Source organism: Eumetopias jubatus, unplaced genomic scaffold (assembly GCF_037043125.1).
Source record: "Eumetopias jubatus isolate StellerSeaLion01/CBP00866 unplaced genomic scaffold, mEumJub1_p1.0 scaffold_1, whole genome shotgun sequence".
Lineage (NCBI taxonomy): Eukaryota > Metazoa > Chordata > Mammalia > Carnivora > Otariidae > Eumetopias > Eumetopias jubatus.
Genome location: NW_028274807.1, coordinates 107,894,986 through 107,919,928, shown reverse-complemented (window position 1 = coordinate 107,919,928; position 24,943 = coordinate 107,894,986). Strand labels below are relative to the sequence as shown.

Below are 24,943 nucleotides of genomic sequence, written 5' to 3'. Positions count from 1 at the left end.
ATTTGTGGAAAATGTGGATATAAATGAATAATGGAGTCACAAACAGTAGGACAATGGTGTAATAGTTATGAGCCAGATTTGAGCCAGACTCCAGGGGTACTTAGCCTCTCTGTGCTCTTGGTTGCCTCATTTATAAAATGGAGATAGTGACACTTTCTAATTCATAAGGTTATTGTGAGGATTAAGTTATTTAATACATTTGAAGCACTTCAAAGAGGGTCTGGTGTATCCTAAGTGCTCAAAAAATGTTTTAAAAAACACATAGGGTAATATATAAATCATTATAGTAAGTGCTGTAGAAAGTCTCCTTTTAAGAATTTTTTCCCAGTGAGAACTAATTAGTTCTCAAAATTTCCTTTTCACATATCCTTCCCAGACTTTTCTTTGTCATTTTGACTTTATCTTTTCATCGTACCAGCCACTAAGCCAGGCCAGGATGTTTTAAGGTCCAAGAAAGGGAGAACTGAGGAGCCCCAGATAATAGCCGACATCAACCAGAAGGCATGTGAGTGAGGCTGTGTTCTTCTGATCCAGCCCATCCCACAGCTGGCTGCAGGAATATGCAAGAGCCCAGGAGACCAGCAGAAGAACCAAGAACCAGCCCACAGGATGGTGAGAAACCATAAATAATAAGTTGCTTTTTAAGCCACTAAGTGGTAAGATGGTTTGTTTCACAGTAAAGCATAACAGAAATTTTGCTGTCCAGAGGTGGACATGCCAATATTTTAAATATTCCAAATCCAGATGTGGTCTATACAAATAGCTCCTTGCATTTCTAAAAACGCAAAGTAGGACATTCTGTATGATGTTTAAAAGCATTTTTTCCTACATATTTTGAATTTTTTATGAATAATTCTATATCTGCACTATTATTTTTGGTGGTTGCATTGTACATCATGATTTATTAATGAGTCTCCTATTGACGAACACTTAGTATACTTCTAATTTTTTGCCATGGTAAGAAATGTTTTGATGAATATCTTTGAACATACTTCTTTGCACACCTCGAGGATTATCTCCTCAGGATTTTATCCTGCATAATGTAATTAATATATCAAACATTTGTCTGTTTTCAAGGTTTTGAGTATGTATCATCTGACTGCCCTCCAGAAAGGTTGTACCAATTTACATTCTTACCATCAATGGGTCAGAACTTTCTCTTTTGCCTGCACGTTTACCAACAGTGGGTTTAAAAAGAAAATCTTTGTTGACCTAATGGATGAAGACCTATGATCTCATTACTGTTTTAATTGTATTTTTACTGTTGAGGCTGAATGTGTTTTCATGTGTAGTGGGCATTTGTGTCTTCTCTAAAACTTGCATTCTCACTCTGCTCATTTTTCCATTGTTACCTTTTTCTTATTGATTTGTGAATGATACAGATATTAATGCTTTGTCTATTCTGTATGTATATATCAATATTTTCCTCTAATTTTTGTCTAAGATTTCTCTCAGATTTTATGGGCTTAGGTGGATTTTTTAAAAATCCACAAACAAATCTTTTTATTTTTATTTCTGAGAATGGTGTTGACAGATTTATTGTTTTAAACAATAGTGAAGCTTACGTACTTTCAGAAAATGTCAGATACTATCCAGGTAAAATCCAGGTCCCTCAGTTTATGCCACACACCACATTCTGTTCTCACCATATTTAGCCACATGAATCTCCCACAACTTCTAACTACAAACTCTCAGTTCTTGTGAGTTTAGTTTGTGGTGTGTGGTGCTTGTGGGCTCTGAAGTCTGAGTCTGACAGACCTGAGTTAGGATTCTGACTCCACCACTCACCAACAGTATGAGAAGGGCTTTTTGAACCTCGGCACTTCATATTTAAGTGGAGACAGGATTAAGAGAGTTTGAATTATATGTAATGAATGACAATGTTTGACATATACTTGGCACTAAATAAATATGTTTTCCAGTCATCCCCCCATGTTTTTGCTCATACATGCAAAATATGTTTCTGGGATACACGTCTCTTATTCTCCACCTCACAATATTTTCCCTAGTCTTCTGGCCTAGTTTTATCCAGACTTTTTTTTTTAAGATTTTATTTATTTATTCGACAGAGAGACACACAGCAAGAGGGGGAACACAAGCAGGGGGAGTGGGAGAGAGAGACGTGGGCTTCCCGCGGAGCAGGGAGCCCAACGCGGGGCTTGATCCTAGGACCCTGGGATAGTGACCGGAGCTGAAGGCAGACACTCAATGACTGAGTCACCCAGGAGTGAAGGTGGTCAAAAGGTGCAAACTTGGGAATTATTCTGGGGATCTAAAGTACAGCATGGTGATTATAGTTAATACTTTATTGTATATTTGAAAGTTGCTAAGAGCAAATCGAGAAAGTTCTCATCACACACAAAAATTATAATGGAGGTAATGCATGTTAACTTATAATCCTTTTGAAATATATACATATATTTATGTATACATATACCAAATCATTATGCTATATACCTTAAACTAGTACAGTGGATGTCAATTATAACTCAATAGAACTGGATATTTTTAAAAATTAAAAAAAATAAAATATATACACCATTGGAATATGTCATTCCTCATTAACTCAATATACACATTTCTCCAATTCTAAGAAGTATTTTGGCCCCACATTTTAATGTATCTGAAACTGGGATATGTCTTAACTTAAGAAACAGACATTGGCCAAATGAAATCATGATATTGTTGGCATTGCCTCTGTATTTGTGAATATGGTCATAACTGTAGTTATGTATAGTTATAGTTATGTATAACTATAGTTAAGGCATGGAATTTAATTTGTCAGAAACTTCTTTGTGGCCATTAACAGAGAAGTGCAGGGCTTATAGTGGCATATGATTCAGATGAACAAGAAATCTATGCTTTTGATCAAATAGGATAGCACCAGCATCAAACTTGCAGAATGATTGTTAGTGGCTAGAGCAAATTCCAGAGATAAGACTAGCATATTCTTTTAAGAAATGCTGCCCTATCAACAATATTGTGCAGAAAAACACACATATTGATGCTTTGTGTGAAAAGGGATTCAGAAGAGTTAGATGTAGTGTACAGAATTTTTAAAAATTCTTTACTCAATTTATTTTGCTTATATTTCCCTTTGCCCTATATGCACATCACTGTAAAAAATCTATGTCTAAGTCTAAAAGCACTCTTTAATTAAGTAGAAAACAAAAATCCTGTATGACAACATGTTGTGTCGTAGTTTAACTGGCAACTCTTTCCTATCTTGGTGGCACATTCAACTGAAGAACTTCAATTTGGATATGATAAATTGAATGGAGGCTAAACTCAGCAGTAAGTCTGTGAATTTCCAGACTTCCCCTAGTGAAGGAACAGAGCTTCGTGTCTTGCTGTTGTTGTTTTGGTGGATATAATGCAGTTGCCTAGGAATGAGGTAGGAAGATCCTGTGATTTCTTTGACAGTCCTCTGCTACACTTGTTTGCAGACCCAACATAGGTTGAAGAGAAGCTAGCTTCACTTATCACCATTTATAAATTTTTTAAAAAAATTTTCATTTATTTATTTGAGAGAGAGAGAGAGAGAGAAACAGCATGAGAGGGGAGAGGGTCAGAGGGAGAAGCCAGCTCCCTGCTGAGCTGGGAGTCCAAAGGAGGACTTGATCTCAGGACTCCGACCTGAGCCGAAGGCAGTCGCTTAACCAACTGAGCCACCCAGGTGCCCCCATTTATAACTTCTTAACATAAGTCACAGATTGCATTCTCAATCAAATATGTAATTTATCATTAGCTAAGCATTTTTAAATTATAAAAATATATTTAAATTATATTTTCCAATATAAAAGTAATATATGTTAGTATGGAAAATGTTCTGTGTTAAAAAGTCGGTATGTATGAGTATGTAATCAGCTGTATTTTTTCTTTAAATTTCTTAAAATTAAAAAAAAATTTCTTGACACCATTTCTTCTTTACAGAAGTATCTCCAATCAAAGTAATATATATTCAGTGTATAGCATTTGGTAATACAGAAAAGTATAAAACATGAAAATCTCATGCTTCATCTCACAACCCAGAGCTTGCCTCTCAATATTTTTGGCCATTACATTCAATGTATGTAGGGCAAAAATGGGTAGCTTAACTTGCACACAGTGGATGTGCACTGTATCTCTGCTGAATGAATGCATGAATGCTGAACAAGAACTTGGAGAACAGCCCATGTGTGTTGCTGACAGAATTAATTACATAGATCTTACGGTCATTTGTCCTTTCAAGTTTGCCTTATTCTTCTCACATAGCAGGAACTTGGCCAGGATGCTGCGGACTTTCTACTATTTGGCAAAGGAGCACTCTGGAAGGATGGTCACTGTCGTTACTTCATTCCTCTCACAAATTCATTCAACAAATACTCATTAAGTGCCCACTGTGTGCCTGGAATAGAGGGGCAATACATCAACATGGCTCCTGCCCTCTTGAAGCTTACAGTCTAAACACGACAAAACAGATAACAAACATAAACACAAAAATAAATGTGTATATATGTAAACTGTCATTAAATGTAGAAAAGGAAGAGAACAGGTGGCTGGGAAAATAAGCAGAGGCATGGTCTGATTCAGGAGGGGTCAGGGAAGTCTCTTCTGATGGAGTAACAAGTCAGAAGGTCCCGGAGGAACAAAAGGGCAGGTTCTGGGGTGGTCAGACTTGAAGTGGCTGTGGCCTAAGAATAATGACGGAAAAAACGTTGGGAGAAAAGACTGCTGCAGAGGTAAGCAGGTCCTGCAAAGCCTCGTAAATTACGGAGTTTGAATTTTATTTTATGTATGCTTAGAAACCTATATATATATATTTGTAATTTAAATTACATTTATTTTTTAATTGGTAGAATTCAGCATTCAAAGCATAAAATGTTCTGGGCACTTGTGTGGTTCAGTTGGTTGGGACTCAGGATTTCCTCAGAGGTCACGGCCTCAGGGTCCTGAGATCCAGCCCCACAGCGGCTGGCGCTGGGGGTGGAGTCTGCTTAAGATTTTCTCTTTCTCGCCCTCTGCCCCTCCCCCTCTCTAACAACAACAACAAAAAACAAACACAAAGCACGAAAGATCCAAGATCTTTTAAAGAAAACTCCCGCTCCCACCAGTTTCCTAGGCACCCAGTCCCCTCCCTCCCCCCACCAGCTGCCTGCACGCAACCCTCCGGAAATACTCTAAGCACAAGCAAGCGTATCTAACAGTCTGTACGTATAAGATATTTTAAACAGGGGAGCGAGGCCATCAGATTTGCGTTTTAAGACCACCCGAGCGCTGAGAGGGCACTGGCTCTCAGCGATTAGAGCTACGCATCCCAGCTCACGCATTTCACGAACCCTCCTCGCCCCGGACTACCCCCCCTAATCCACCCCATCCCCCCACCCCAACCCTGCCCAGGGCTTTCTAAATTGCAGCTCGGCATGGCTCCCACGCTCGTTCTCACGCTGGTTCCTGGCAACCACCTAGCGCGCCCACAGCTCCCGGCACGGAACCCTGGAGTTCCGCACCCAGCCCACGTGTGCTCCAGTGGTTTAGAGCGAGACGGGAGGGGATCGAACGTACGCCAAGGCGGGAAGGGAGGCTCAGCTCTCGCTGCGACAGAGGCGGGTCAGAGAGTAGCTAAGCCTGGGGCGGGGCCAAGGCTGAGGGCTGGACCAAGCTTGAGGGCGGAGCCGACGACTCGGGTCGGCCGCTGTGCTCTCCAGAGCTCCGCGGCTGCTGAGATTCCGTCTGAGACCCGGGCCACCCAAGGGGCGGTGGGCGCTCGCTGGCCCTGAGCTCTGTAAAGCCCCGAAGGTAATTCCGCCTAGGAGCCGGGCGGCTTGAGCGAAAGGGGACCAACGACGGGGCTGGGCAGCTGATGGCGGCGGAGGGGCGCGTCGCGCGGCAAGTTGTTTCCCCAGAACGCTGAACTCGTCGCAAAGTTTCCTGTGCATTAGCTTGCACCCTGCGTACTGGTGGCGGGCTTTTTCCGTGCGGGTGGTCTTTGGACGCTGCAGGGACGCGGAGGTAATTGGATTATTCCGCCTGGGCACAGCCCAGATTTCTGTCCTGGACCACGCGTTGCGGTGGGCGCAGATTTTGCCCTAGAAGCGGTGGGTAGTCGACAAGCAGTTGTGTCGCGCAGAGCAGTCGGGTGACCGCCACGCTCGGAGCGCGCGTCTGCAAGGCGTGTCTGCTTGTCCGGAGGCAAAGTTCCATGATTTCTTTCCTCTTTAGGCAAGACTAACTGGGTGCTGTTCCCTCCGGGGCTGACCTCCGAGTCTCCGCTATGGACAGCGAGAGTGAAGTGGATTTTTCTAGCAACAGCTTGACCCCTTTGTGGCGGAGGCGGTCAACTCCTCAGCCTCAGTTGCTGGGCCGGAGCAAGCCGAGGCCCCAGTCCTACCAGAGCCCCAGCGGGTTGCTGATCACGGATTTCCCAGTGGAAGACCGAGGGACGCTCCCCACTGTGCAGACTCCCACCCAGGTACCCACCGCTTCTGAGGGCAGGACCGTCCAGGGGAACCCCCTGCTTCTGTGTGCCCATAGGAGGGTGGTGACCAATGGGAGGACGATCTCCCCGGAATATAGAGCTGTCTCTCCTCGGCTCCGACGGCCCAAGTCTCCCCAGGCTCCCAAAGCGGTGTTAGGGGGCTCCCCGAAATCCCCAGCGAATGGCACTGTGATGTCCCCCCTACCGCAGCCTCTGCGCCCGCAGCGGACTCCCAACTCGCTCGCCTGCTGCAGCCGGGAGGTAGACCTGACCGGACTGACCACCAGTCCCCTGTCTTCACCCGCTGCAAATGGGCTTTTCCCTAAAATCGACTCCCCAGGCTCTGGTTCGCGATCTGGCCAGACGACTAAGGACCCTGAGCCGGGACCCTCGAAACTCTCTCCTGCGCCCCAGAAAAGGTCTTTGGAGCACAAACTCCCCCTCCAAAGGCTGCCCTCACAGGAGAACGAGCTGCCAGAGAATCCTTCAGTGGTTTTGAGCACAAACAGCCCCGCCGCCCTCAAAGTGGGGAAGCAGCAAATCATTCCGAAAAGCCTGGCCTCGGAAATTAAAATAAGTAAATCCAACAGTCAGAATGTGGAGCCCCACAGGAGACTCCTCAAGGTGCGCAGCATGGTGGAGGGCCTCGGAGCGTCTCTGGGCCCCGCAGAGGATGAGGGCGAGGCTGAGAACGACGTGGACAGCCCAGGGTCTCTGCGGAGAGGCTTGCGATCCACGTCCTATCGCAGGGCGGTGGTCAGTGGCTTTGATTTTGACAGTCCTACCACTTCAAAGAAGAAGAACAGAATGTCCCAGCCCGTTCTGAAAGCGGTGATGGAAGACAAGGAGAAGTTTTCCAGTCTGGGAAGGATGAAGGTAAGAGTGGGCAGGAGTGACACTCACGAAGCCAGGCATTCACCGAGCCAAAAGCGAAGGTGTTGGGGGTGGGGAGGAGGGGCACAGAGGAAACCAGAAGTTATTCTCTTAACTCTCTTGTTGATCAGGCCTGTGCACATCTATCTCTTGACCATGCCGTTGCTGGCAGTCACAGCCAGGTTAATGCAACTTTGTGGGAGGAAGTAAAACTCTTATCACGGTTTTAACTTTAATCTCAGGCAAAGTGTGGGGATCTAATGTGAAAAAGAAATGCAGCAAATTAGGTGTTGGCTGGGTCCTGAACACTTTTAATACAGGAAGCTGAACAGAGGAGTGGAGACATGGTATTCTTGACTATATGGTCAAACTGTCTGGAGCTTGTCTGGAGGTCTCAGGGGTTGCTGATTCATCACTGCTGATACAGGAAACTCCTGATTTCTTTTGAGCACATTGATTATTTTAGTTACTGGAAGTAATTTATTTACATTAATTAATTACAGAATTATTTTTTGAGTGGTGATCACACACTAAATACCATTCAGGTAAAATATGAATTTTAAAAAATCGTCGGAATTACAGAAGATACAAATAGTTTGTCATCGTTGTTGTTGCTTGTTTCTGTTACCACTGTCTGTGGTTGTATTTTATTCCCATGTTGTGCCCATTTATTCTTGAACTTGAATGCATCTAACAAGTGAGTAGCCCAGAACCTCAGGTTCAAGTGAATTGTGTGTATTGCGCCCTGATAAAGGCCTGGGAGTTGCATGTGTTAAAATATTGCCAAACATGACATAAAGAGATAGGGGAGAACTAAAGAAGGATATTTTGGAGTGTACAAATGCTCCTTTCTTTGGGAACAAGACAGATCTCAGCAGAAATTCATTTTGGCAGCCGCAACTTTTCTTGATTAATCAGAGAACTGGAACCAGTTTATATAAATGTCAATATGTAATATACAAGGAGGGTTATTTTATTTTTGATCTCATGGCCTTAAAGAAATTACCTAACATTTTAGGTACCCCCCCCCAACTCTACAAGTATAGCAAAGTTCAATTTAACAGTGATGGTGAATCATGAGTAGTGAAATGAGCTGAACTACTGGTCATTTGAGGATTCTCAAGCTGTTTTGCTGGGGTGTGGGGGACATTGTATATTTTATTTCACCATTTTAGTGGATTGTGGTAGTCAGATGAGCGAACTACTCAGGGGATCCATCATCTGCTGTATGCTTTTGGAAATCTAATGAATGTAACAACAAGAAGTAGTACTTTTTCTTAAAATAGCTGTATTTTCTATTTGGCTCATTCATACATAGTTTGCTTTGCTTTTTCCTTTTTTGCTTTTCTTGTTTCTTAGAAAAAAATGCTGAAAGGACAAGGAACATTTGATGGGGAAGGTAAGCATTTGATTTTCCAGACTTTTATTGCTGTTTCAATGTGGAATATCAATTATAAGTTGAAATCCAACTGCAGTAACAAAAAGTTACTTAAGATGAGAAAAATGTCCAACTTCTTCCCAAATTATACAGTACAAAGCTCTGCACTAAGCTAAATTTTCATCCAGTAATACCAGCAGTGAATGGAATTAATGGCATTCTTTGTAAGCTGATAACTTTGTCAGCCAATGTCCTGGATTTTTAATTCTTATCTACTCTGGCTCTAGCTTCACCTCCCTCAAAAAATGGAGAAAGAGTAAGAGCTAGTCTGGCTTTTTAGTTAAAAATCCTCTGAGTTTGACATTTAGATCTTAAGTCATATTTCCTTTGACTTAATATTCTTTCCCCCACTTTTCCACATTTTAATGTCACTTCTGATTTCCTGTTTGCTTATCAAGTTTCAATTTTGGGGAAATCTAATGCTCCTGGCTGCTGGAAACATATTCCTAAGAATCTGTAACCCGTATAGAAAAGCTGCTTCAGCCAGGTGTTCAAACCCTAATCAGATTAGCGGACTTTGGTAAACAGATGGGTCAAGTGTCAACCAACTGGAAGGGCACAGAGCGAGTGAGCAGCCCCACCTGCAGCCCTTGCAGGTCTGGGGAGTATGGTGGAGGTAGTTACTTGCTGTCATACTTTGAACTGTTAAGATTTTCTGACCTTTAAAGAGTCATGAAGAAGGGTATGCCTGTCTATGAGTAAATCTGATGTAAAATCACCCAGAGTTATAAAATACATAATCTTAGGGGGTTATAAACTATTTCCCTATATAATTCTTACAAAAATCAGTTCCCTTGGAGTATTTCAGCATGACCAGTTTAAAAAAACGTTTTCATTGCACCAATCTTAGGAAACTGCTCTATATGGAGAAGAAACCCAGATATAGTATTTTAGCTGGTTTGGATAAATTCATCTCCCTGGTTTTATAATTGAGGAAACTGGGACCTTAGAGAGGTTTAGTGCCTTGCCCACTGCACTATCACATAGCACTAGTAGAGATAACTGGTTCTTAGTCCAGTTTGCTTCCTTTGTATCACTTTACGACCATGAAGTGAACAGAGCCGTCTACCTAATGCGTACTTAGAGATGTTTTGTATCTTCTCAAATATGACATTGATTCTGGGATCTCTGTCTTAAAGGGTTAGAAATTGTTGAGCTTTTTTTTTCAAGTCGGAGGACACAACTTTTTTATAGTTCTATGTTGTTTCCTTTTATATGGAGCTGTTTCTATGCACTCTCTTGTGTCTTCTCAAATATGATGACCTAGAAATTGTTCTCACATATATGTACATGAGGAATACAGAATTCTTACAGTTAACGACTAACAAGAATTGTAACTCAGGATGAGATGCGGTAGAGTGGTGAGAGCCTCTCATGGTGGAGTCGGGGACCTGGGTTCCTCTCCTACTGCTTCTGTTCATCGGTTGAGTGACACTGAGCAAGCATCTTAGCCTCACCAAACCTTAGTTTCATCGTGTATGAAAGGAGCCTAATAATACTATTATTGCCTGGGTTTGTTGTGAGAATGAATGAGGAATCTTACCAACAGTGTATGCATATGTCAGACAATCCGAGAACAGTAAAATCTTGCACTGAGTCCGGGATTATTTTAGTCATGGTGCCTACAGAACATGCAGCAGTCCATGAGAGAGGAGGCAGACATTTGCCCCCTTCGGTAGGTGGGAAAGGCATGGCAAGCTCAGTGTGTCCCACACCAAATGCCAAGTCTTTCCCTCTGAAGCCGAATCTCTTCGGGTGTTGCCATCTCGTCCTGTGCCGTTGTGGGGACCTGCCGACCTAGGTAACATCCTTACCACCTCCCTTTCTCTGACCCCCATCTCCAGTCTGTCCCCAGGAGCCCAAGTGTCCATTCTCCCATAGCATCCTACTGAGTCCCCTACGCACTCAGTGATTTGCTACAACAATAGAATCAAATCTTTCCTTTCCACGGATTCCCACTGCAATCAGGATAAAATACATTCTTCGCAGTGTGAAAGAAATTCAGTTGTTTTGTACTTGGGATAAAAATCTAGTTCTTTAACATTGCCTGCAAACCTCTGCTTGATTGAGACTGTCTGGCTCATCTCCCTAAACTCACCTTGCACCTTTGTCCACTAGACACCCATGCTCTACAGGTGGACTTTTCCTTTCTTCTTCTAAGGTATTACGTTTGTTCTTGCCTCGGGGCTTTTGTATATGCTTTCTCCTTGATCTCTGTAGCTTCTCAGCTTTCAGATCTTAAATTTTTCTTAGTAACACCCATCTGACCTCCAGACTGGGTCACGCCTGCTGAGAGTCTGTTCTCAGAATACCTGTATATAAATTGTTCAGCTTATAGGTACGTTTATGTACAAGATTATTGTGTCCTCAACCCAATAATGACTTGCCTTCTCACTTGGAGTGAAAACCAGAGTACTTTCAATGGCACTGAGTCAAGGGCCTGCATGATCTGCCTCCTATTCATCCCCAACGGCCCTCTCTTAAGCTTTCTCCCTTTCCTCACCCCATTTCAGGCATACAGACCTCCTTGCTGATCTTTGTACACGTAGATGTACAAAACAGACTCCTGTCCCAGGACTTTTGTACTTGCTCTTCCCTCTGATGATATGTTCTTTCCCCAGCTGTAAGGTGGCTTGCTTTCTCACCTCTTTTAGGTCTTTGCTTGAATGTCATCTTGGTGAGGCCTCCCCAGACCACCCTATTTAAAAATATACATACCCCCCTTGTAACGCTCCCCTCCTTTCCCTGTTTTATTTTTCTCCATGACACTTACCAGCATCTGACATACCCTGAAAGTTACTTGTTTATTTATTGCCATTCTCTGCTGACTCTGATGTCCACTCTATGAAGATTCGGATTTTTATCTTTTTTGTTCATCGTTATATCCCTAGTGCCTAGCAGTTGTTGGCATCTAGTAGGCATTTTCCAAATATCAGTTGAATGAATAAATGAATGAGTAACTTGGACTATTTTCTCTTCCTATTTTTAGCTCATGAGGACACAGGAAGTGTCTTTTATTTTCCACTTACTCCCAGCCCTTGGCATATTGTAGCTATACAATAAATGTTTGTTAAATGGGTAAATGAATGGTGATGGACTTTGAAGGAAAAGAAGGATATGAATTCGGTTTAACCTCCCCCCCCAAAAAAAACAAAACCAGTGATTTAACAGGCATGGCTATCCTCCATGAATGGTGGACAGAGATGTGGAAACTGCTTCAGTGGGTATTTCATGCATGGATCCCTTGCCTTCCCCTGCATGAATTTGGGACAGGGCTGTGTGAGTGAGAAAATCACTTTTTGGTAATTATTCTTCAGTGACAAAATCCATTTGCTTCTTTGTTGTTTATTAAACTGGAGACCAAACATCGTATAAATCTGGATGTTTGTTTAGAACAAGTAGCATAATGATGGGGGCAATTAGTGACATGTAGGGTTTGTATATCTTGCAGAAAATGCTGTCCTGTATCAGAACTACAAAGAAAAGGCTCTTGATATTGACTCTGATGAAGAGTCGGAGCCCAAAGAACAGAAGTCAGATGAAAAAATTGTGATTCACCACAAGCCACTGAGGTCCACATGGAGCCAGCTCTCTGCGGTAAGTGTTTACCTTTTTCTTTCCGATCCGTGGGCATGAAAACACCAAGTTGTGGAAATTAGGTTTAGATACGGTTTTAATTTTTTCTGCCAATGATCCTGTAACCTGAAAGAGAAAGACTCTTCTTTATATTGTGAAATGTTTCTTGAAACTCTTCAGACACCAGTGAGAACGTTGATTTTGATACTTCTGATCAGGAAAATTAGGTTTCGATAAAATAAGGTACCTTGACACTGATACAGTATACTCTGGAAGTTTTTTCTGCTCGGTATCTTTTCTTATTTTTTAGATAGTATATATGCCGAGGTAACTTAATCTATCCTGAACTTTATCATGATTATGGCTATATATACAAATGTGTGTGTGTGTGTGTGTGTGTGTGTGTGTGTGTGTGTGTGTGTGTATCTGTGCATAATAAGGAGTTTATGACAGTTCTTCCTTGGAAATTTCATTTGATATAGACACATTTATATGTTCTTGCAGTTGATTAATGAGTGGCATTCTGTTCCATTTCCTTCTGTGCATCTTTTGTGTGAGCGTGTCTGACACTTATGTTGTATTGATGAGTAATTTCTCCTCTCTGCATCAAACATCTTTTGTTTATAGCTATAATTTCTCTTCCTCCTGGCTTAACAAATGTCACAGTGTGCTGCTTAGTTTACTTGATGGGAGTTTGGGCACAGCATCTGTGGGCATCCGATGCATTACCAAGTAGAAAGGAATTCCCATGGCTGGCTTGGGTGGTGGGAGCATTGCATCAAAAACAAGCCAGTACACCTCTGTGAGTCCCTTAGGCAACATGGGAGCAGAAGCGATTCCCTCTTAAGCTGAAATGGGCATTGTTCAGAGTCCGGAATCTCATGTATTCAGGGGACACGCTGGTATAAGAAAAGGAGTTGTGTATGTTGGAGCTCATAAACAGGCCATGGGAATGGATGTATGGTGATGATGGGAATGACTTCTGGTCAGGTTCTTCCTCCCTTCTTCCACCCTGTGTTGGAATTCAGAATTCTAGAAACCCAGCCCTTTCTCCCTGTATCCCTCCCAGCCCCTAATTGTATTCCAAGGAGGATTTATTCATTTCCAGTGCCTCCAAGGTGTGGCACCCTTAGTAATGCCACAGGCTGCAATGCCTGCAGGGGTAGGGCAAGCAGCATTAAGAGGATGCTGGTGAGTGTGGAGGTTGAGGCCTGGTGGGTGTTATGGTGAACAGGTCCAATATAACCTCAGCAGCCACCACTTAGCTCACACCAGTCCAGTGTTGCCAGATCTTCTGACATTTAGAAAAGAGAAGGCAGCAGTCCAGATTTTTATGAATATTATCCCAATTCAAGTGTTAGAAAATGATGTATGAGGCCAACAAAGTATTTATGGGCCAGTCTTGTCTCCTGTGCTGACAGTTTGGAACTTCTGGGATATTTCTATGATTTTTGCATGTGGTCAGGTGGTAATACCTATCCAAAGAAGTGACATATTGGTAGCCTTATACCCTAATCTAATGATCTCATGATAGTATATCCCAAAGCACATATGTGGAAAAACTGGTGACAAGGCCCATGGAGGCCATGTTGGCTCTAAATGGCTGTCATTCCGTTGTTGGTGTGGACCATTTGGTAGAGGATCCTTGAAAAGAAAGCTGTGGATTTTTTGAGTTCTTCCTCCATGGCAACAGCTGCATTTGTTAGCCCCGGCCTGAATCTTGCTGCTATTCTCTGCACGCTAAACAGCAGTGTGTACTAACGTGTCACTTACACTCTGATCCTACCTAGCTTGAGAGCTGAAGAGCAAGCTGCCATACTAAGGCCTCCTAAAGTTTGGCGTTCAGCTAGATTAACAAATGCACATTAAGATAATACTACACATCCTTCAGTACAACTGCAAATATGGGCATGCATTTCATTTGGCAAAGGATACATGTACCCATGTGCCTTTTGTTAACAAGATTGCTATCAAAAGACTGGTGATAAAATGTAAAACTATAAAGTGGGTTCTAACTTCAGTGTGTGTTATCTTGGGTTTTAGTGCTCCCAGGAGGCTTGTGTGTATTTATTGTGTTGCTTGGCAATTACATTTAATCAAAGCAGCATTGGACTTTGCCACCTCCCATTCTTAGACACCAGCCTGCATTTTCTTTTTTGCATTTTGGGTCTCCTTTTCACATTTAAAACATTTTACCTTAGTTTATTATTATTATTATTATAAAGTACTGCAAATATGCCGAAAAACTTAAAAATAAGTATGTGTAAGAGATTTCTGGGTACCTGCCACCCACATTGAACAAATGTTAACATTTTAACATCTTTACTGCAGATCTCTCTTTTTTTTAGGCAGATCCAGTGAACCACCCTCCTCTCTAGTACTTCTCTCCTTTCTGCTTTCCCAAAATAATCACTGTCCTGAAGTTCTCTTCTGGACTTCCCACGTGGGTTTTCTATCCACTAAAACGATGCAAGCAGCTCTGGCTTTTAGGAAAGTAGATATTTCAACGCAGAAAGTGGTCATTGCTTTTTTGGAAGCCTAGCAGTTGTTAGGGGCCAAGTTTCAGTTAGGACCCTAAAGAGAGGAAGCTTTGTGAATTTTGAACAATGTCAGGATGTCATTGTTCATCCTCTCCATTGATAGGGGTCAGCACCTCCATTTCTCTGTCGGACCTCATGCCCCAATCCTTCCTTGTCGAGGGGCTGCAGCGGTTAGTGCGGGTCTCCGAAACATCTGCTCTTTCCATGCTTGTCTTTAGTGTGCCAAATTAATAGGGTAGCCCCCATCTAATCGTGCATATATCACTTTAACACAAAACTCTTCTTTGAGTCTGGACTTCATGCCAGAAAGAGAGTAGGACAGGGGTTTTCTGAGTGTGACGGTTTGCGTGAGCACACGTGCGCAGTAGCTGTTGTTGCTTGTTTTATTTTCTTAAAATCTCCTTGTTGCAAATACCTGCCTGCCTTCTGTGAGGATGAAACTTTTCTTATCAGCTCACTGTAAGAAGCATTCAGTATGCAAAAGGCTCTTGAGTAGTGCAGCTGTTTGCAGTAATGTATGGGGGTTGCGTAGGTCTTTAAGCCTTCAGTCTGATGTAGAAAGTCCTCGTGTGCTTGTTTATATGTCTCCTTTGGTTCCACTGGACAATCACACGGGTGACAAGTGTCCCCACTTACATTGTCGGGGACAGGTTTAACTGTAGTGTTGTGGTTATCTAACAATTAAGGGAGCATTAGAACTGTGTGAGAGACATTTAATTGGGCCTCAATAGAAGGGAAAGTCTAGCTGCCACAGACTTCTCTAGTCAGATTGAAGTAATTGAACGGGGGATGTACTTAGCAATGTTGCCTCTGCCAACAGGTTCTCCATGCATTGGTGGCTGTTCTCCCGTAGTCAGAAATACAACCTGGGCTCCTTAGTGTATCATAAGATAGTGACAGGTTTACTCTTCGTTCCCTTGATCTTCAGAGGAAGTAGATCTCTTTTAGTTGTTACAAAGTAGGTAGGTAGGTAGGTGTAGGATGTCTTCATTCCAGGGAATATAACTTCGTGCTGCTTTTCAGGCCTGGGAGAGCCCTAATATACGAGAAATAATTTAAAATCATTGTGGTTCCCAGATTTGAGGCTTTGAGCTTGGGAAGTCATTTTTGACTTCTAGAGATCTGTGCCCAGAGACCAAGAACCTGCCACACGCAGGTCAGTTGCCCAGTGACTCACCTAAAATGGCAGTGTGAAGATGAAGCCAACAGTTCTTGGACCTCTGGGACGAGCTTGTGGATTTGAAGAAAAATATCGATATTATTAGTCGGGGATAGAACACCCAAGTCTTTGTTACAGTGACTGCCACGTGTGTGGCCAGTTGAGTCCTGGATGCAAAGGGAGCTTCAGGATTTTCTAAAGTTCATCCTTTAATGGGATTCTGGAAGCATTTGCAGTATTACAGAAAATAAAAGATAAATCTTGACTGGAGTCGTGTCGTTTTTCCTCATAACCACGCCTCCCTGTCCCAGGCTCACGTACTGAACATGTACTGAAAAATGATGGTTGTGAAACCAGTGTTTGTTTTGTCAAGATCAGCGACAGCACCGAAGCCACACTCACCAGCCATGGCCTGACCCCATTTATTTGCCATGGGGTGTGTTTGTGTAATTTCCACCACCTTCACATGCCAGGTACCTTTGAAAAGGGTGTTTAGGCTCCAGAGGCAAAAACAGGCACGCCCGCAAACTTCCCACTGGAATTGAGCACCTAATATAGTCATCCTCTGCTCTGCTCTGCTCTTCTTTTGCACTTGCTGACAGGGGGCTTTATCAGTCATCTTAAATCATTTTGAGTATCTCTTCGGTTTGTTCAAAAATTTTAAACTCTAGTTAGGAACCGGTTTTTCTATTTTCATCAGAGCATTCCTTCAGCGGTGCAGAGTGGGGCTAACGGTTTAACGGGAGATCCGATGTTAGGACCTGGCTCCGCTCTTCAAGCTCACACCGTTTGCCTTTGGACGACTTTCTGGAACTGCCAAATGAGAAAGGGCGATTTGAAAAATGGTGATTTTATAGAAATGTAATTTCATCCAGTTGACTATATAACAGACACTTTGGAGACTTAGCAGTTGGATCTGATGGGACTTACTCTTTTAGAACTTACACCGTGTTTATTGTGAAAGATCTTCTGTTTTCTACTAAAAACTAGAGCTCAACAGATGTAATAACCTGAATATCATCCTGTTTGCAGAAAAATGTTCAGTGCATTTAGAGGTCATAGAAAAATGCCTTCTCTTTCCTTAAATTTTCACACGTGTCTAAATTAATTTTTGGTTGTTCAGTGACTTGCTCCTTAAAATAATCTCTTCAGTCATATAGTTTTCCATTCATGTTTTGCAACATTGCAGTCTCATAAATTATTTTTTACCTTAGTTGGTGATTAATGCCTTTTACCATATCTATCTTTTGTGTTTAAAAAATAGAAAAAAAAATGCTCATTTTTCATGCCTGGTTTGCTTTTAGCCCTCATAGTGGAAACAATCAGGGCTTTGGATATATACTTGTCTACACTTTTAAATTGGACAGTAGGTCTCCTGGAATGTTTGTATCTTTATAAACAGAAATAGAGATCCATGTGCCTACACCTGAGACACACCAGAGATTCTATTCTAGCCAAGACAGCTGGAACTGGGAGCCTGCTTAGCTGAGCCAGAGACTGGCCTCTATATATGTTCCTGCCGTTTCAGTACAATTAGATTATGGTGTTCTTTTAACATTTTTGAAAATTAATTTTGATTTATATAAGCAACACCTAATACGTTCTCCACGTAAAAAAAAAAAATGAGCATTTCAGGTAAGACTAAAATCTCTTTTGTCATATCTGCAATCCCAATCTCTTTCCCCTTCTTTATAGGAATGCTGTCCTCAATTTGGTAAAGTTCTTCTCAAAGTCCACATATATACATTTAAGGGAAATATAAAGATGACGTGTGTTTACTTAAATATATACTCTGCAGGTTTTACAGTTTGCTTTTTTTCTGAACCATGTGTCTTATAAATCATTTCATGTCTATACATGATGGTCTTCACTGCTCTTTCTAGCTTCTGCATTATTCTGGAGGATGGATAGCTGTTTTGCCTCTTTTCCTTTGAAAGGTTATGCATGCTTTGAGAACATAATAAAAACTTTGAGGCATGGATCTTTAGAAAAATGCACACATGAGTATGTATGTAAATATTTGTTTATAATTTTTTCTTTTTCTTTTTTTTGTAAATTTCAGTTTGAGGATATTTTTTTTTTCTTGACTTTATCTCCAAATACTGGGAATACCTTACTGGAGCTCTCTATGTATTTTTTTTTTAAAGATTTTATTTACTTATTAGAGAGAAAGAGAGGGTGGGGGGAGGAGCAGAGGGAGAAGAACAAGCAGACTCCTCGCTGAGCGCAGAGCCTGAAGCAGGGCTATATCCCATGACCCTGAGATCCTGAACTGAGCTGAAATCAGGAGCCAGATGCTCAACCGACTGAGCCCCCAGGTGCCCTTGGAGCTCTCTGTGTATTAAGTATAGTTTCCATGTTGTTCATATCACCTTTATAAGTTTTACTTTTTCTGAATTATAGCAGACTTGGAACTTGAGCTATATAACCCTTTCTGAAGAATATATATATATATATATATATTCTTACATTCTTATATATATACATATATCTACATGTACATATATATGTGTATATATATATTTCTTATATATACATATATAAGAGAAAACCGTTCCAGCTGGAGCTGAGTAATGAAAGGGCAATTGAATAGATACGCCAATGTTTATGTTCTTAATTCTCCCGAGAGAACAATAGGGTATGAAATGTGGGTATGTGTGCACCATACCCCTAGGGAGGCAGAGCACAAGAGACAGGTGCTCCAAGAAAGTGGGAGAAGATGAGCACAGGGATATTCAATTTTGATTGGCATAACTACAAAAAGATATTTCAATCAGAAACCTAGACTTGGGATCCAATACAAAGAGGGTCTTATTATTTCATTGAGCAGAAAACCAACAAGAGAGATTGATGAATGATTCCTTCATTCATCTAGTCTTTATGGCAGCCTGCTCTGTGCTAGACACTTGGAGATAGAGCAAAACAGACTCCACCTTGCTTTCATTTCCTTACAGACACCCTTCATGGGGAGACAAATATCAAATAACCCCACAGATAAATGACAGAATTACAGCTGCATGAATGCCATGAAGGACATGTTCGTGCTGCTCTGAGATCCTACGGGGGAGGGCACCTGTCTGGGCAAGGTGCTGCCAACTGATAGACGGTGGCAAAGGAAGAGACAAGAGCCGCCATCAATGGCGTGTCAAGACAGGTATCTGGGCAGCATTGGTGGTGGGGGACAGGGACAGAATTGAGGAGTCCCAGGCAGAGAAACTGTCCTGTATGTAGACCCTCTGGGGGAATGGTGGGTAGGAAGAGTTAAAATAAAATTGGTTCAGCTGAAGTTTCTTGCTCTGTTTGGTGGGCACTTCCTCACTCTTCCCATCTCTAAATGCTGGAGGCTCCCTGGGCTCCGACTCTGGGCGTCTTATCTGTACTCATTTGGTGATCTCATCGAATCTTATGGATTTAAATGCATCATATACTCAGATGACTTCCAAGTTCCTATCTCTAGACTAGACCTTTCCCTGAGTTTTCAGACAAGGATATCCAGATTCTTTTCTGATATAATTGGCATCTCAAAGTTAACCTGTCCAAAAGTTTACTTCTGCTAATTCTCTTCTCTCCCACCCAGACCTGCTTTTCCCACAATATATATATATTTTTTCTAAGCAAGTAACAACTCCATCTTTCTAGTTGCCAAGGTCAAAAACCTTGGAGTCGTTCCTCACTCTTCTGTTTCTCCCATAACCTCTTCCAGTTTGGTGTAAAGCCTGTTTGTTGCCTTTACCTTGAGAAGTGGATTATCCCCACTGCTTCCCAGCTCAACTCCGGTATCTCCTGGGGTCCCTTTACATCTCCTCTCTATGTAGCAGCATATAATTATATTGCTTATTTGTGATGCTGTTAAAATATGCTGACATACTCTTTGTTCTGGTCCTTCGGGTGTTCTCACCTCCACTTAGAGTAGAGGCCAAGCCTTACAGTGGCCAGTGAGGCTGTGTGATCTGGCCTGATTCCCTTCCTGAACTCATCTCCTGCTTCCTCCTCCATCTTCCTCATTGCTCAGTCACACTGATGTTCCTAGAATACAAGGTGTACTCTGCCCTAGGGCCTTTGCGTTTGTGGTCTGCCCAGCTTATAGTGAGTGGCTCTTCCTCCAGAGAGCCACATGGTTTTCTCCCTCACCTTCTCCCTAGCACCCCTTTAACATTTTTTTTTTTAAAGATTTTATTTATTTATTTGACAGAGAGAGAGAGACACAGCGAGAGAAGGCACACAAGCAGAGGGAGTGAGAGAGGGAGAAGCAGGCTTCCCACGGAGCAGGGAGCCCGATCCCAGGACCCTGGGATCGGGACCTGAGCCAAAGGCAGATGTTTAATGACTGAGCCACCCAGGCGCCCCACCTTTAACATTTCTTATCCTCTTCATGGCATTTACCTCTCTCACATACTGTGTGATTTACTTTTTTGGTTAATTATCCATCTACTCTGCTGAAATAAAAGCTGCATAAAGGCAGAGGTTTTTGTCCATTTTGTTTCCTGCTGTTTCCCTAACATATGAAATAGTGCCTGACTTATAGTAGACTTGCAGGAACTATTGGATGAGTTTATTAATGAATGTATAAATAAATGAATACATGCAGAAATCTAATCCCATAAGTGAAAATAGTAGGAAGTTACTCAGCAGTGAAAACAGCGAGGAAGTTTCCTGTTTAGGGACCATTTGGAGGCTGTTTTTAATTTTTATTAAAAAAAAATTCTTGATCATTGGTTGGCTACCTCCTGGATTTAATACACATCTTTGATACATTGGGGAACTTGGCATCGTCATAGTTTAAAACTTCGTTAGCCTGTGGTAGGTATTGGCTACTATGAAATCAAATTCAATGGCAACCTAATTTTTCACTTGGTATTTCTTTTGGGGAGGTAAATGGGATGCATTCGAGAATGATAGCATTCTGTAGGAATACAGGGCAATTAGGCAAAAGGAGGGAAGGCTCAGTTACTTTGAGGAGTTCTGAATGACTGTGTGAAAAGGCTCTATAATACTGAGCTTTGGATTGTGGAAATCATCTATCAGATTCTTGTATTTACCCTCTTGATCTTAAGATGTGCCCTTGTGGCGTCTCCTCCTTTAGTCCAATGATGGGACTGTTCCTCAAGGCCACATCCACAGAGTGATTTGTCTCCATGATGATTTGAGAAGTCGTCGCTGTAAAAATTATTATTGAATCTTTAAATGCTGGACTTGTGTTTAAAAATTTATTTCTCAAATTTTGCTGATTTATCCAGAGTACTGATAGCCTCTTGATTTTCTACTTTAGTCTGTGCTCTAAAGTCTTAAGATTATTATGGTATTCATTATCTGAATATCTATTATTTGAAGAGGTAAAGATTATAGAGCCAACGGATAGTTCCTACAGAAAAAGTAGTGTTGCCAGTGAAAGGAAATTGCAGATTATTTTCCCTTTTGGTGTGGTGGGTGTGCCACTCATCCAACTGAAATAACACAGAAATGGAGTGGTTCCCATTTTGAAGTGGCAGGAAACTGCTTCAGGTAGTGATATGCAAAGGAGTGGGATTGTTGTTCACTCAACTGAGCAATAGGGAGCCCCTGTATCCTCATGGGTTCAAGGTCTCAGTAGGAGCAGACAGTGCAGTGGCTGACTTGCAGGATAGCTGTAGCTCAGGGACCTGCCATTGGATCATTATGATATTAATTTGTTGACATGCAGTTAAATTATTGACCAGATATTTGCAGAGGACTTACTGTGCACAGGGGTTGTACTAGGTGAGTTCACTACAATTTATGTAGTCCTCAGGACAATAACACGACGAGAGTACTATTTTTCTACCTTGTATCAAGGCAGCTGAGACGATGAGATGTTAAATATGGTTACTCTCCAACTATTACTGTTAGGGTTTTGAGATTACCTAGAACGGAGCCTTGGGCTCTGGAAAAGCAGGAATGATAGTTCTCTTTGGTACTTGGCCGACAATGTGTCTCAGCAACTATCTGCCTGGTGGCTCTTTTCTTGTCATGAACTTATTTTCCCTCTCTTCTGTGTCTGTCTTTTCTCCCGAGAGCTCCTGCACACTCTGTTTCTGAGTTGTTGTAACTTAGACTTACGGTTACCTAGCATGGTCCTACCCCACTTCCCATTTTCCTGTCAGCTTCCATATATAACTACCCAGTTCAGTTTCTTGAGAGAGAATCCAACCAATCAGAGCAGCTCAGCGCTTCCCCCCCACTTAATAGGTCACTTAATGATTTTTTTGTTGTTTGGCCAGGTGCGTAACTAGCTCTATTCTAGTCGGTTTTGGCCTCTGATGCATTATGGTGCGAAATGTGGCCACCTTGGGTTGTTTATGTTGTGGAGGCCTGAGGAGAACAACTTTCCTTGTAGGGGTCTGTGAGACTGTTTAGCAACATGACTGACATATCTAGTGTAAATTTACACATGATGGTTGGAGCACCTGTATGACTCAGTGGGTTAAGCATCTGCCTTCGGCTCAGGTCATGATCCCAGGGTCCTGGGATCGAGCCCCGCATCGGGCTCCCTGCTCAGTGGGGAGCCTGCTTCTCTCTCTCCCTCTGCAGCTCTCTATGCTCATGCTCTCTCTCTCTCTAAAATAAATAAATAAAATCTTTAAAAAATAAAAAAAAATTACACATGGTGGAGTCAATGTTGCAAACACAGTGTAGATCAGAAGCTTAGCAAATGAGAAATATATTTTACCTTGTAATCTTTGTGTGTGTGTGTGTGTGTGTGTGTGTGTGTGTATCTCAAACAAAAGTTAGAAGTTACCCTGAATACTTGCATTACACTGTGGTATTTCTGTCTTTTCTGTTTTGTTACATTTAAATAGGTGTTGGCCAGAAATTCATGGACTTTTTTGTGTCATTCACTTGTAGTTTGGAAAATGGTGGTGTCTGATTTGAAAATTCATTGGTATTACACTGCATTGTAGTGGATGTGGCAAACAAAGCAAGTCTAAATCCCAGTACCTGCACTGTCGGAACTTAGAAGCTGGTTCAGAAGACAGTAGAAATGAAACAGCTAAATGGTGTTTCTGAAAGAATGTAGGGCACAGTGCCAAAATGAATGACATAGATAGAAATCACAGAGCCATAAAGGTCAGGGAAGCTTTCTCTAGAAAGGATGACTAAAACTAGGTGGGCATAAGAGTAGGAAATAAAAGCAGGGGAAGTATGAAATATGGCTTGAGTGAAGTTTGATGTATAGGTCAATGTTAGAACAACAGTGGTAAGTCTTGCCAGTGTCTCAGATCTCCTCCGTACGATAAGATAATCCCTGTCCCATGAAACCATTGCATGCTTTGTACATCTAGTGTAAAACATCAGTTCGCTTTCTTACCCAGTTTTCCAGAATAGGTTTTGCTCAGGGTTAGATCTTTATTGCAAATCTAGGGAATTAACTTTGTTGTCAGTGTCGTTTGAAGTAACTGACTGGCTTGGAGTTGATCGTTCCTTTCCATCTGCCACTTGACAAAAACAACAAGTAAAAATGAAATAGCCACTGAGGTGTTGGCGCCACCTTCACAAACAAGAGTTCTCCTCTCCTGCAAGAGGGGCACCTCAGCCCTGTTCTGCCCTTGTCAGCCCTTGTTGACTCAGGCCTGCACTATGAGTCAGGGGATGCCATGCTCAGTTACCCCAACTCTAGCCCAGGCCTTGTCGCTGTCACATGTGCACACCTGTCCGGCCTCACACTCATTTTCCTCAGTGCCTCAGAAGCCACTGTGTGGTTTGGACTTGACTGCAATCTTGTTTTCTCGTTGCCTCCCTTTCCCGTAGCTACTTTACTTTTATCTGCTGGTGATCACCTGCCATGTCTCTAGCTTTCCTTGTGGGCAACAACAAAGAAATGCGGTATTACTGGCATCCTTAAACAATAAAAGTTGAAATCTCTCCCTCTCCCCATCACTGTTGACATTTTGGTCTAGAACTTTTCAGACATTTTGTGTGTGTGTGTGTACATATGGAGGTTTTTTTAAAGCAAAAATTCAATAATATCTTGTTATCCATATTTTCCTCTTAACAATGTTGTAAATATCTTTTCATGTCATTAAACCAGCTGTTTTGTGACATATTTTTTTTTCTCTTACCATGTTGTGAAATGACTTTTCATGTCATTACATTTTCGTCCATAAGAACCTTTCTAAAGCCCAAATTGTATTTCATCGAATAAGTGGATGTTTGGTTCTTTTACCCAACTCCCTATTGTTAGTCATTAGTTTGTTCTTCAGTTTCCAACTTAAAATTCAAAATTTAAAGGTGATTACGTTCTTTAAAACAATCTTTTTGAATTACAGACAGGTTCTCCTTATTATAACACTAAACACACCAGGTAAGACTGAAATCTGCTTTGATTTTACCACCATCCCCAATCCCTTCCCCTATTAACCACTATTAAGCACTGCTCCTCAGTATTTTATTAAGTGTTCGCTTTTTAAAACTTCTCATCTTTTATTAAATACTTGTGGAGATTGCCCATCTCTTCTAAAACCAGTTTCCTTTTCATCCTTTCTACTCTGTGTCATTAGCTTTTCATGCCTTTGCTAACTTCATTTTCTTCTCTTAATTGCTGATGGAGAAAAGAGCTGTTTCTCTTGCTTATCTGGGGGCTAGAGGATGAGTACATTGGAGCCTGGTCTCAGTAGCCGCACAGGGGAACGAGGCCAGTATGAGCCACAAGTGAAAGAGAGGAATGTGTTTAGCAGGAGTAATGTCAGGGCTAATGAGCAGGTTAAATTGTGAGGGCACCCCGCTGATAGCTTAGCTTTCACTGCAGCAGAAGCTGGGAACCCAGTGGGAGATGAAGTGTCTGGGGCATTCAGGAGGAGGACCGCAGTTTAGGGGAGGAATAGCTACAGATCACAACTCCCAGGAGTTCACAAGTGTTAGGAGGCAGTCCTGCTGGGATGGTTAAG

At 42.0% G+C, this 24,943-nt stretch overlaps 1 protein-coding gene across 1 annotated transcript in view; it reads left to right on the top strand.

Annotated features, from left to right (window-relative positions):
* Positions 1-5,894: 5,894 nt before the first annotated feature.
* ARHGEF26 (Rho guanine nucleotide exchange factor 26) overlaps positions 5,895-24,943 on the top strand; it is a 118,346-nt gene continuing 99,297 nt past the window's right edge. The window contains exons 1-3 of the mRNA XM_028103029.2: positions 5,895-7,333; positions 8,690-8,729; positions 12,220-12,365. Of these exons, the coding sequence (XP_027958830.1) occupies positions 6,254-7,333; positions 8,690-8,729; positions 12,220-12,365 (1,266 nt within the window). The 5' untranslated portion in view covers positions 5,895-6,253. The remainder of the gene's footprint in view (positions 7,334-8,689; positions 8,730-12,219; positions 12,366-24,943) is intronic.